Raw genomic sequence first — 12,860 nt, forward strand, 5'->3', positions numbered from 1 at the left:
TGCTCTTTCAAAGGATGAATGCATTAATTACATTCCCATTTTTATCAAATGAATCCCAAAGAGTGCAAGATGGAACATGGAGAAAGATCATACAAGTTGTTGCCACTAAAACCTTGCAGGAGCTGCATTGTATTTTCTTTCCTGGCTTGTTTTGTTGAGTGTTTCTTTGCTTTATTTTACAGTTGTCCCGTATGTAAAGGCAGTGCAGGTTTTTCTCAATAAAACTTTGTATCTTCCACATAAAGTACCTGCAGCCATGCTGCTCTGGGTGCACCTGGTCCTCACAGATCTCACATGAAGCAGAGTAAATAGTGATTCTTAGCTGGGAGACATCTGAGGAACAAGAGCTGTGTCCATATTTTTTCATTTATATCTAGAATTATTTCAGAAAGGGGATTCGGAAGACAACTTATGCTAAATCCCGTCTGCTGTAAGAACCAGTTTTTTTCTTAATTAATTACAGCAAACCCATACATATATATATATATATATATATATATATATATATATATATATATATATATATATATATATATATATATATATATATATATATATATATATATATATATATATATATATATATATAGACACACACACACATACAGTAGTGTTCAGAATAATAGTAGTGCTATGTGACTAAAAAGATTAATCCAGGTTTTGAGTATATTTCTTATTGTTACATGGGAAACAAGGCACCAGTAGATTCAGTAGATTCTCACAAATCCAACAAGACCAAGCATTCATGATATGCACACTCTTAAGGCTATGAAATTGGGCTATTAGTAAAAAAAAAAAGTAGAAAAGGGGGTGTTCACAATAATAGTAGCATCTGCTGTTGATGCTACAAACTCAAAACTATTATGTTCAAACTGCTTTTTTAGCAATCCTGTGAATCACTAAACTAGTATTTAGTTTAATCACAGTTCTTCATGATTTCTTCACATCTGCGAGGCATTAATTTTGTTGGTTTGGAACCAACACTTTGCTTGTTTACTAGTGTGCTTGTGGTCATTGTCTTGTTGAAACACCCATTTCAAGGGCATGTCCTCTTCAGCATAAGGCAACATGACCTCTTCAAGTATTCTGACATATCCAAACTGATCCATGATACATGGTATGCGATATATAGGCCCAACACCATAGTAGGAGAAACATGCCCATATCATGATGCTTGCACCACCATGCTTCACTGTCTTCACTGTGAACTGTGGCTTGAATTCAGAGTTTGGGGGTCGTCTCACAAACTGTCTGCAGCCCTGGACCCTTAAAGAACAATTTTACTCTCATCAGTCCACAAAATATTCCTCCATTTCTCTTTAGGCCAGTTGATGTGTTCTTTGGCAAATTGTAACCTCTTCTGCACGTCTTTTATTTAACAGAGGGACTTTGCGGGGGATTCTTGCAAATAAATTAGCTTCACACAGGCGTCTTCTAACTGTCACAGCACTTACAGGTAACTCTAGACTGTCTTTGATCATCCTGGAGCTGATCAATGGGTGAGCCTTTGCCATTCTGGTTATTCTTCTATCCATTTTGATGGTTGTTTTATGTTTTCTTCCACGCGTCTCTTTTTTTTTTTTTTTTTTTTTGTCCATTTTAAAGCATTGGAGATCATTGTAGATGAACAGCCTATAATTTTTTGCACCTGCGTATAAGTTTTCCCCTCTCCAATCAACTTTTTAATCAAACTACGCTGTTCTTCTGAACAATGTCTTGAACGTCCCATTTTCCTCAGGCTTTCAACAGGTGCTGACTTCATCCTTAAATAGGGGACACCTGATTCACACCTGTTTGTTCCACAAAATTGACAAACTCACTGACTGAATTATTGTGAACTACTATTATTGTGAACACCCCCTTTTCTACTTTTTTTTACTAATAGCCCAATTTCACAGCCTTAAGAGTGTGCATATCATGAATTCTTGGTCTTGTTGGATTTGTGAGAATCTACTGAATCTACTGGTACCTTGTTTCTCATGTAACAATAAGAAATATACTCAAAACCTGGATTAATCTTTTTAGTCACATAGCAGTACTATTGTACTTGGCCCCACAAATCTTAGAAACATGGTGTCTAACCAGATCCTTACTCTGGATGGCATTACCCTGACCTCTAGTAATACTGTGAGAAATCTTGGAGTCATTTTGATCAGGATATGTCATTCAAAGCGCATATTAAACAAATATGTAGGACTGCTTTTTTGCATTTACGCAATATCTCTAAAATCAGAAAGGTCTTGTCTCAGAGTGATGCTGAAAAACTAATTCATGCATTTATTTCCTCTAGGCTGGACTATTGTAATTCATTATTATCAGGTTGTCCTAAAAGTTCCCTAAAAAGCCTTCAGTTAATTCAAAATGCTGCAGCTAGAGTACTGACGGGGACTAGAAGGAGAGAGCATATCTCACCCATATTGGCCTCTCTTCATTGGCTTCCTGTTAATTCTAGAATAGAATTTAAAATTCTTCTTCTTACTTATAAGGTTTTGAATAATCAGGTCCCATCTTATCTTAGGGACCTCGTAGTACCATATCACCCTTTCTGAACACTGCTGTATTCTTTAGTTTGTTTGGAACTGGTATCTGTACTAGAAAACAACGTCACTGGGACACATGAACAAGACAGTCACAGGACAACATTGACCTAATATTATATTATGCAAGTTGGAATGTCATCAGAAACGCACCATTTCAGGCAGCTGAAACTGGAGACGCCAAGTCAACGAAAGAAAATGTTGAAGCAATGAAAAAACAAAAGTATGTGGCAATAAAGCGTGGGCACAACAGAACACAATGCAATCCACTCCAACCTGGAAACCAGGTTCTCCAGTGCAGAATGCAACAACTGACTGCAAATGAAATCAAGTTAGTACAAAGAAACCAAACTCCATGTAAGGAAAAATAACTTCTCCAGACTCACACACACAGAAACACACACAACACACACGCACACAAAATAAGAGGGCTGAAGACTACCAGTGGTGGTGAACACCACAGATGACTGAATGCAGATAACCAATATGACCACCAACTGTCATATGATAAAAAAGTTGATGGGCCAATTCACCACACACACATGGGTCCACTATAATTGAATGTAAAAATAGACAAGCGGGAAGATGCAGACTTGACGTCAGATGAACGCAAAGCCAACTAGAACACCCAACTGTATACGAAACCAAGATCAAAACAAAAGACCATTTCAAGAGTTATGGGTAGGATGTACAGTTTGGAAGGGAAAAGTACATTAAGGTTTTACAGCAACATATACTGCCTCCAAGACATCTTTTCCACAGCTGTCCATGCATTTTTCAACAAGACGGTATAAACCCACATTCTGCACACATTACAAAGACGTGGCTGCAGGAACAGAGGGAACAGGCACCGGGCTGCGCCTGCCTGCAGTGTTGACCTGTTCCCAATAGAGAATGTGTGGAGAATTTTGAAACAAATAATGCTACAACTATGACCTTGCATTGTTGTACAATGTAAGACATGTTTGTGTGAAGAACGCAACCAAATAACATGAGACACTTTGTCACTTAGCTTGGCATCTTCCATGTCAAAATGTCTTTTAAGTGTTGTGAGAAGGACAACATCACATCACAAAGTGGTAAATGATTTAGTGTGCAAACATTTTTTTTTTAGAATGGATTTATATTAACAAATGGAATGAGGCTGATAAGGAAAAAAGATCAGATATCTTGGGTTCATACTGTCTGCAATGAAATAAAAGTCAGCACAAACGTTGGAATCACTGTGGGCTTTTCTTTTTTTTTTTTTGTCAGCTACAGTTTGCCAGAAGGCATATGAGACATAAGACCCTTGAGTTGACCTGTTTTCTTGTATGAATGTCCTTTTCTGTTCCACTCTACCATGATGCAACAGACAAAAGCTGCATTATGCAGTTTCTCCCATCAGAACTACAGATGGCTAAATGGTTACTGCAATATCGCTGTTAGACCCCTGAATTAAAGCTGAACATATGCACTGCACATCTTAATTGCTTCATATCAACTCCATTGTGTTGATGTGTAAAGGCAAAAATTGCATCACTGTCTAAGGGCTCGTGGCTCTGACTTTTTAGAAGTTCAAAGGTAGATTTAAAAATAAATTGCTCAGTAAGTCTAGATCAGAATAATTTTTAAAATTAAAAAAAAAAATAACTGCACTCTAAGTTGATGAAATGGTTTGCTTGAAATGTGTAGGTGATTAAGATAAACTTTATTGATCCTACAGCGAGGAAAATCACTTCTTCCAGCAGCAAAAGTCATACAGCAGTAAAGAAAAGAAACATTTTTACATTACAGAAAGGTGACTAAAGTATATTGCAATGTTTACTGGTGAGTGCATAAATGCTAATGTGAAGAGATTACGGGAAAAAAGAATATAAGTGAGCATATATATGTATAAGTATGTATAGATATGGCAAACTCATTGCACAGGATAAATTGCACAATTGTGCATGTAATAAAGCACAAAAGGTGGCGGGATACATAGTTAATAGTGCAAAATTAGTGGTGGTTAAGGTAAAAACATTTTGTGGTATTATACAGTCTGACTACAGCTGGAATAAATAACCTGCAGAAGTGTTCTCTTTTGCACCGAGGGTGCAGCAATCTATTACTGAAGGAACTGCTTAAGGCTCCCAAAGTCTCATGTAAGCTACCATCCTCCTCTCACCTACCATCTCTATGGGGTCCAAAGTACATGCCAGAACAGACCCAGCCCTTCTGACTAATCTATTGAGTCTCTTCCAGTCCCTCTCAGAACATCCACAGTCCCAGCAGACCATAGTGTGAAGTATGGCTGATGTCCCTCATAAACCGGACTTAATGTTTCAAGTGCAGAAGATGCCTTGTTCAACCCCACCCTTGCCCATTCTCCAATCTGGAGTTGTGTCAGGAAGGGCGTCTGGCAGAAAAAACCTTTGTCAAATCTACACGTAGATCCACCTCGAATCTGCTGTGGTGACCCGGAAAGCAACTGGAGATGCCAAAGGGACTTACTTTATGATTAACCAGCAACACCTCAGCTAAAATGACAAAACAACATCAATATGATTATTGTATCATCAAAATTCTTGAGGCTGACAATGGTCAGTGTACCTCATAGTCTCTGGATTACGAATTGTGAAACAAACAACAACAAATAATTTTAAATCGGGTTATTTACTTACAAGCAAATATAAATTGACAGAAATTCATCAAATTGGTGTCTGATTAAAAGAAATTAAAAAAAAATCACACAGATAAGTGACATACGGCAAGAAAGAAGATACAAAACAAATGCTAGAATCTCACTCCGGTTTAAAACAAAAAAAAAAGTCACGAATTTTAAGTTTCATTCTGATTTTTACACACCGACCCTGAATGCATCAGTATCTTCACCCTCTGAGAACTCGCGCTCCCCCTGCAGGAAGAGGAAAGAATTACAGCTAATGTGGTTTTCTTGGAGCAGATTTCACTGTGCACATAAAATAGAAATGTTGCGCAGTTTTGTTTTGTTTTGCCTTTGTTTGCTTTTCATGAGCCCATATTTGATCATTTGCTTCTTTTTTTGTTTGTTTTTTACGAAAAACACGACTCTGGGTAGTAATTATCTGAATATGCTGTAAGTTTCCTGATTTTTACACACCGACCCTGAATGCATCAGTATCTTCACCATCTGAGAACTCGCGCTCCCCCTGCAGGAAGAGGAAAGAATTGCAGCTAATGTGGTTTTCTTGAAGCAGATTTCACTGTGCACATAAAATAGAAATGTTGCGCAGTTTTTTGTTTTTGCCTTTGTTTGCTTTTCATGAGCCAATATTTGATCATTTGCTTTCTTTTTTTTTTTTTTTTTTTTTTTTTTACGAAAAACACAACTCTGGGCAGTAATTATCTGAATATGGTGTAAGTTTCCTGATTTTTACACACCGACCCTGAATGCATCAGTATCTTCACCCTCTGAGAACTCGCGCTCCCCCTGCAGGAAGAGGAAAGAATTACAGCTAATGTGGTTTTCTTGGAGCAGATTTCACTGTGCACATAAAATAGAAATGTTGCGCAGTTTTGCTTTGTTTTTTGCCTTTGTTTGCTTTTCATGAGCCAATATTTGATCATTTGCTTCTCTTTTTTACGAAAAACACGAATCTGGGCAGTAATTATGTAAATATGGTGTAAGTTTCCTGATTTTTACACACCGACCCTGAATGCATCAGCATCTTCACCCTCTGCGAACTCGCGCTCCCCCTGCAGGAAGAGGAAAGAATTACAGCTAATGTGGTTTTCTTGGAGCAGAAGTTCACTGTGCACATAAAATGGATATGTTGCGCAGTTTTTTACGTTTGCTTTTCATGAGGCACTATTGAGTTTTGCTTCTTTTTTCTTTTTTTACTAAAAAAACGACTCTGCGCAGTAATTATCTGAAGAAGAAAAAAAGTAAATGTGATAAAATAAACTGTGCATTTCGTTTTGCTGTCTGTAAAAATCAAATCGAGTGGCCTAGATAAGTGCATCTTGTTTTATTCTGGGCTGGTGTCTGTGTCCACATGGACGCGGTGCTGCTGCAGCAGCCTGGTGATTTGAATTCTGGTTACGCGGAACCGTCCTCCTCCTGCACGCTGCTGCTGCTGCTGCTGCTGTGCACGGAAAAAAAAAAAAAAAAAGGCAGCGATCACAGTCCAGACGTCACCGTGCTGTTCGGACTGCCTCGGCCAAGTGCGCAGCTATTTCTCAGCTCCAGCAACAACAAGAAGCTCCAGCAGCAGCATGCTGGTGGATAACCGAGGGATTTCTCCGAGATCCGCTCTGCGTGCGGACTCCATGTCTGCGTCACGTCCTTAAAACGCACCGTGGCGTTTTTTTTTTTTTTTTTTTTTTTTTTTTTTTTTTTAACTGCGCTGGATCTTCTGACGGTTTAAAAAGAAAGAGACAGCTGATCGTCTTCTGGAGTCTACAAAATCGGACGCAGTTGACGTGGATTTCCAGGTATTTAAAAAAAAAGAAAGAAACTGCGCCACTGGATGAGGAGCGCGGCGTGCGCCTTTAAAAAAAAGTGTTTTCGCGCAGCGCCGTGCGCAACGTGTGCGCGGCCGAATATCTGTCGCGCGTCATATAGGGTTCACTTTGAGGCTGGTGCGTGTTTTTCAGCCTCTTTTTTAGGGTCACACGGCCCAAGTTGATGTTCTCTTGGTGATTGTGAAACAGAAGAAGTGAACTACGCACTTTTCTGCTCGCTTCATATTGGTTTTCAGCAGAGGCACGCCCACTCCTGCTGCCCACTGTGGATGTCCTGTTAGGAGTGGATTTATTTATTTTGGCCTGTTTGTGGCGTCATCATCGTGTTTGTCTGCTGTTACTCCTGATTTTTATTTTTATTTTTTTAAGGCCACTAACAGCTTTCCTGTGAGTAATCACCACCAGCGTGGAATTGAGAGACTTTAAACATAAATAAATATATAAATAAATACGTTAGATGTCAGTTTTGTTTTTCTACCAGAGGGGGGCGGTGTTTTAAATGCGTTTCCAGTGAGAGTGAATGGGCAACTTTTCAATCTGATGGTATTATACAATATATAATTCAGGACTGCATTTGATAAATTACTAAAAAGTCATTGTGTTTCTGTAAAAGGTGTAAATATTTGGAATAACTGATCTGATAGCATTAATCTATCTGGCACCTTAGTTGGCTTAAAAAGACTTTATAACAACAGTATAATTACTTGTTATATTATGAAGTATTAGGTTAACTGAGTTTGTTATTGGGCTTTTTTATTGTTTGTTCTGTTGTATTGAGATATTTTAGTTGTCTGTGCTTTTTGTCTTTGTTTTTTTCTTTTTTTATATTTGTTGTTGTTGTGTGTGTGTGTGTATATATATATATATATATATATATATATATATATATATATATATATATATATATATATATATATGCAGGGGTGCACATAACTGGTACTCATGGTGCTTGTGCATGCTTTTTTTATGACTTGAACTTTATTTGTTTTAACAGAATAAACCATACAAATTATGCCATGTCGCACCTTAGGCCAGTTATATATGCAAACACTTAAGACATGGACAAAATAAGACAAATCCAACCATAAAACAAAAAAAAACAAAAAAAGGATGCCAACCATACACATTTACCAGGTTACAGCAGACATAACCAATAAAGATCAACCAGCTGACCCTTTTGGTCACACATGTCACTATGGAATTGTCTTGTGTATCAGTTTTTTGTAAAACGGGTGGGTGTTTATAAGCTTTTGCTTCTGCCTAAACCCTTTCGGCCGCACAAAACTGGGAAATTCTTTACGAGTTTTTAAAGTGCGTATCGAAATGTATGTCAAAGTGATTGCTTGTAATGACTACATTTACATACATGTATACTATTTATCCCCCCCGGCCAGTTTAACATGTCTAATCTTTTTTAAAAATACATACAACATAAGATGCCAACTTCTGTAATCTTAAAGGTTGGGATTTTCTTTATTTTGTAGTCTTCAAGACTTTTTATTTCAAGTGCTTGTTACGTATATCTTGCATTGTGAGGGGGTGTCAGCTTGGACATTTTGGCCATGTGGCCTGTTTCTCTGTGTATGAGTGTTGAGGCCCCCGGTAGTTGGAAAAGGCCAAGGGGATGCCCATGTTACACCTGACTGCAGCAGAGAGATGATATTTTCAAGATATGAAAATGGACCAGTTGTCTGCCAGGGTGGTTGTCATCCAAGATCCAAGGTGGTTCTGTGGTGTTGTGGATGCATCAAATTGCAGCACCAGAGCCTACTCCCAGTCTTGACTACTTATATATTAACTGGAGCTTCTTTAATGGTAAATGTCCACCAGGTGGCGACATTGCTCCATTTCAAGAACTTTGAACACAAGCTGCTGTGGAACACCACAAACCAGTTGTTCAAGCAGCTGTCACACTGTGACAAATTGAGGAAGCGTATGAGCAGCAGAAACAAAATTTAATTATCCATTTGTATCCATTTTTGTCTTGTACAAATTCTTTTCTCTGCTGTCCAGCGAGACCGTCAGAAAGTTTTGTTCACGCTCACAACTTTGAGAGGACATCAGATGGATGTTTACTGTTTTGTTCTGTACTTGTTTGTAGCTTGCCAGTGGACATTCCTTTTATCTACACGTTATCTGTTTTCTGTATTCTGTTCATGTCTGGAAGTGCTGCCTGCCCACATTCAGTGGTTGTCCACTCATTCCATCAGAGCCCCAAAATCCACTGGAGACCAATAGATTAGGTGATTTTGAATACCGGAAAAATTATTTCAATCCGTTACTAATCAGTGTGCTCAGTCCATCACAGTGTGACTACACCATTATAGTAGTAGATTCTATTTGACCTGCTTTAACAGTAAACGTCCACCAGGTGGAGATATTGCTCCATTCTAAGAACCTTAAGTACAGGGACACAATGATGAACAAACTGTTGCTTATATTAGTAGATATACAGAATACAGTGTCAATTCTAACACATTGTGATTACTTTGGGGGGCAGTTTGCCCACTTATAAAGTAAACTTGGAAGCAACAGAAACCTTGAGTAAAGAACTTGACTGTAGTTTGAGCTGGAAGTTTACTTTTTGATGTTCAAAAAGTGTTTTACTGATTCCAGTGAGATTCTTTAGAACATAATGAGTTGGGTAAATTTTCATTTCATTCAGCTCATCAAATCATACTTGTCCTATACAGCCATGGAGGAAACAACAGTTGCACCTTCAGACCCTACAGCTGGTACTTTACCTCCGACCCCAAGGCCTCAGCCATCCTCCAACGCACCGTCTCGTAGCCTGTTGGAGTGGAGACGGAGGGTCAAGTCGGAGTACATGCGCCTTCGACAGCTGAAACGCCTTAAAAAGGTAGAAGAGGTCAAGGTGGGTCCACTTCAATGTTTAAGTTTTTACTCACAAAATAAATAATGTATTTTAAAGGCTGCAGTATGCATGCTTGTCTTTGGCACAGTGTGCTTCTTTGCGTCTTCTTGCATTTTATGATTGTCATATTTTCCATATTATAAATTGCACCGGAGTGTAAGTCACACTTTTTTTTATTTATTTATGTTTTTTATTTTGTATTGTCAGCTCTTTAATTTGGGATTTTCATGCATTATTGTAGTATACTTTTTACTTTTTATTATTGCCATTTGTTCTTTTATTATTATAGTTTATTTTGTTTAGTGCTTAGATTCTTGGGAAAGCACTGTATAAATAGTCATTATAATTATTACTATTAATAATGAATGTGATTTTTCAGTGTAAAAGTCTCAGGAGAATATAAGTCGTGGGACCTAAACTAGTCCAAAAAAAGTGACTTATACTCCAGAAAATACATTATTTAAAACATGGCGATCATCTTGTGGCCAAAACATAAATTGGAGATCCCAATATTAAATTTATATTGGGACTATTTGCCTTCTGATGGTGCTTGTACTTTAAACCTCCATCGTTAACTGTTTGAAGAAAAAAAAAAGCTATTTGTTAGCTAATTTGGCTAATAGTAAACGAGTGTCACTTCTGCCTTGGCTAGCTTATCAGAGAAGTTAACATATTTCTTGATATACTTGTGTTATTTATTTTTGCCTGGTTTTGTTTTTATTCTGTTGTTTAAAATGCTTGCAGAACTACCCAGAGCTAACTTTTAGCACTGATAAAGCTGGTACATTAGAAAAAAAAAACACCTTGGTGGCTGTATTTCTTCAGCAGCTGCACCATTAACGTGCAGAACAGTGGCTGCAGGTGGTGTGGATTTTTAAGAGGGTGTACCTTCACTTTTTCATGAGTAAACTGAGTGTATATTTGTATCCATATACAATAACCTTGCTAATTCTGTCCTTCTTGTAGAACCACTATCATGGCATAGAACCGCTATAAGCTGGTCAGGCAGCCTTTCAGAAGGCGTTACTATTACTCTGTCAGTCTATATAGGAGCAGGTCTAGTGTAGTTGAATCAAGGAAATGCTTCAGGACTCACTGTTTCATGAAGCAGTTGAAGTTTGATGACGTTGTTCACCTACATTGGCTTCTTGTTTTGAATTCAGACTAGCTTCAATTCAGAGCTTCGATTCAAAGCTTTCACTCCACAGTGTTTCAGCCGTAATGCTTGCTTTGTATTATGTGATATCTTATCTTCATTTCTGACATTATCAATTGATAACTAAATATCATAGCTTCATTTGTCCACAATCAACTTCTTGTTTTGAATTCAGCCAGCAAAACATTTCAAGTCAAAGCACCAGTGAGTGTGTATTGCTAAAACACACTGACAAAATAAGTCTTGTTGGGATACCAATAATTTTTCTGGATATTGCAGTCAGAGTGATGGCAGGTGAGTGAAACTCTTGCACTGGGTGCAAGTGATTTGTCTATTGTCCAGTAAAATTAGATTGAAAAAAAACTTGAAAAATAATAGCAATTGATCTGGGTACACACAGAGCTACATCCCTGAGGGCAAGTTTGATGCTCAAATTAAATTCAGCCTCAAGAAACATGATGGTGAAAGGTTTACTACCTTCTACAGACTCTCATAAAGCCAGCGACCCAACCAGGAAGTGAGTTTCTTCTGAATATCTGAAATTATATTAAACTAGTGCTCTGGGCGCCATTCAGTTGTACCTTTTATTAATGCTATTGTACCTGCATTAATGGTAAATATCCACCAGGTGGAGATATTGCTCCATTTCAAGAGCCTCAGGACACAACAATGACCAACCTGTTGCTTATAGTATTAGATGAAATGTTGGTGCACATTTAAATCAATCAATCAATCAATCAACTTTTTTCTTGTATAGCGCCAAATCACAACAAACAGTTGCCCCAAGGCGCTCCACATTGCAAGGCAAGGCCATACAATAATTATGAAACACAGTCTACGTCTAAAGCAACATAACCAAGGGATGGTCCAGGGTCACCCGATCCAGCCCTAACTATAAGCCTTAGCGAAAAGGAAAGTTTTAAGCCTAATCTTAAAAGTAGAGAGGGTATCTGTCTCCCTGATCTGAATTGGGAGCTGGTTCCACAGGAGAGGAGCCTGAAAGCTGAAGGCTCTGCCTCCCATTCTACTCTTACAAACCCTAGGAACTACAAGTAAGCCCGCAGTCTGAGAGCGAAGCGCTCTAATGGGGTAATATGGTACTACGAGGTCCCTAAGATAAGATGGGACCTGATTATTCAAAACCTTATAAGTAAGAAGAAGAATTTTAAATTCTATTCTAGCATTAACAGGAAGCCAATGAAGGGAGGCCAACACGGGTGAGATATGCTCTCTCCTGCTAGTCCCCGTCAGTACTCTAGCTGCAGCATTCTGAACCAACTGAAGGCTTTTTAGGGAACTTTTAGGACAACCTGATAATAATGAATTACAATAGTCCAGCCTAGAGGAAATAAATGCATGAATTAGTTTTTCAGCATCACTCTGAGACAAGACCTTTCTGATTTTAGAGATATTGCGTAAATGCAAAAAGGCAGTCCTACATATTTGTTTAATATGCGCTTTGAATGACATATCCTGATCAAAAATAACTCCAAGATTTCTCACAGTGCATTTGCAATGCATACTGACACTCACATGCATTTGCATACGCTGAGCCTGAGCAAATATTTATCTCTTAATTATGTTGAGTATATTTGCTTTTCTCAATATTTTGAGAGGGCACCACCCTCACACCCCGGAGTGACCAGCCACCCCTGGTGCTGATGATTACATATTGGGGTGCTAGCATTATTTTATGGTGTAGTTTGGATTTTTGTGACTACCAGCCCACCAGCCAAATTCACTCTTACTTATTCTTTCTTAAATTTTAAATGTCTTGCAAATAAAGCAGTTGTCAAAGGCGAGTCCAGCACTCAGAGGTTTGGTT

General features: G+C 38.2%; 1 protein-coding gene across 4 annotated transcripts in view; it reads left to right on the forward strand.

Moving 5' to 3' along the window:
- The first annotated feature begins 6,889 nt into the window (after nucleotides 1-6,889).
- ezh1 (enhancer of zeste 1 polycomb repressive complex 2 subunit) overlaps nucleotides 6,890-12,860 on the forward strand; it is a 58,170-nt gene continuing 52,199 nt past the window's right edge. For 3 of the 4 annotated variants that reach the window (XM_034189400.1, XM_034189401.1, XM_034189402.1), the window contains exons 1-2: nucleotides 6,890-6,974; nucleotides 9,698-9,879. In XM_034189400.1, coding sequence (XP_034045291.1) covers nucleotides 9,700-9,879 — 180 coding nt within the window. In that variant the 5' untranslated portion in view covers nucleotides 6,890-6,974; nucleotides 9,698-9,699. The remainder of the gene's footprint in view (nucleotides 6,975-9,697; nucleotides 9,880-12,860) is intronic. The other variant, XM_034189403.1, reaches the window with a different exon arrangement.

Source organism: Thalassophryne amazonica, chromosome 16 (genome assembly GCF_902500255.1).
Source record: "Thalassophryne amazonica chromosome 16, fThaAma1.1, whole genome shotgun sequence".
Taxonomy (NCBI): domain Eukaryota; kingdom Metazoa; phylum Chordata; class Actinopteri; order Batrachoidiformes; family Batrachoididae; genus Thalassophryne; species Thalassophryne amazonica.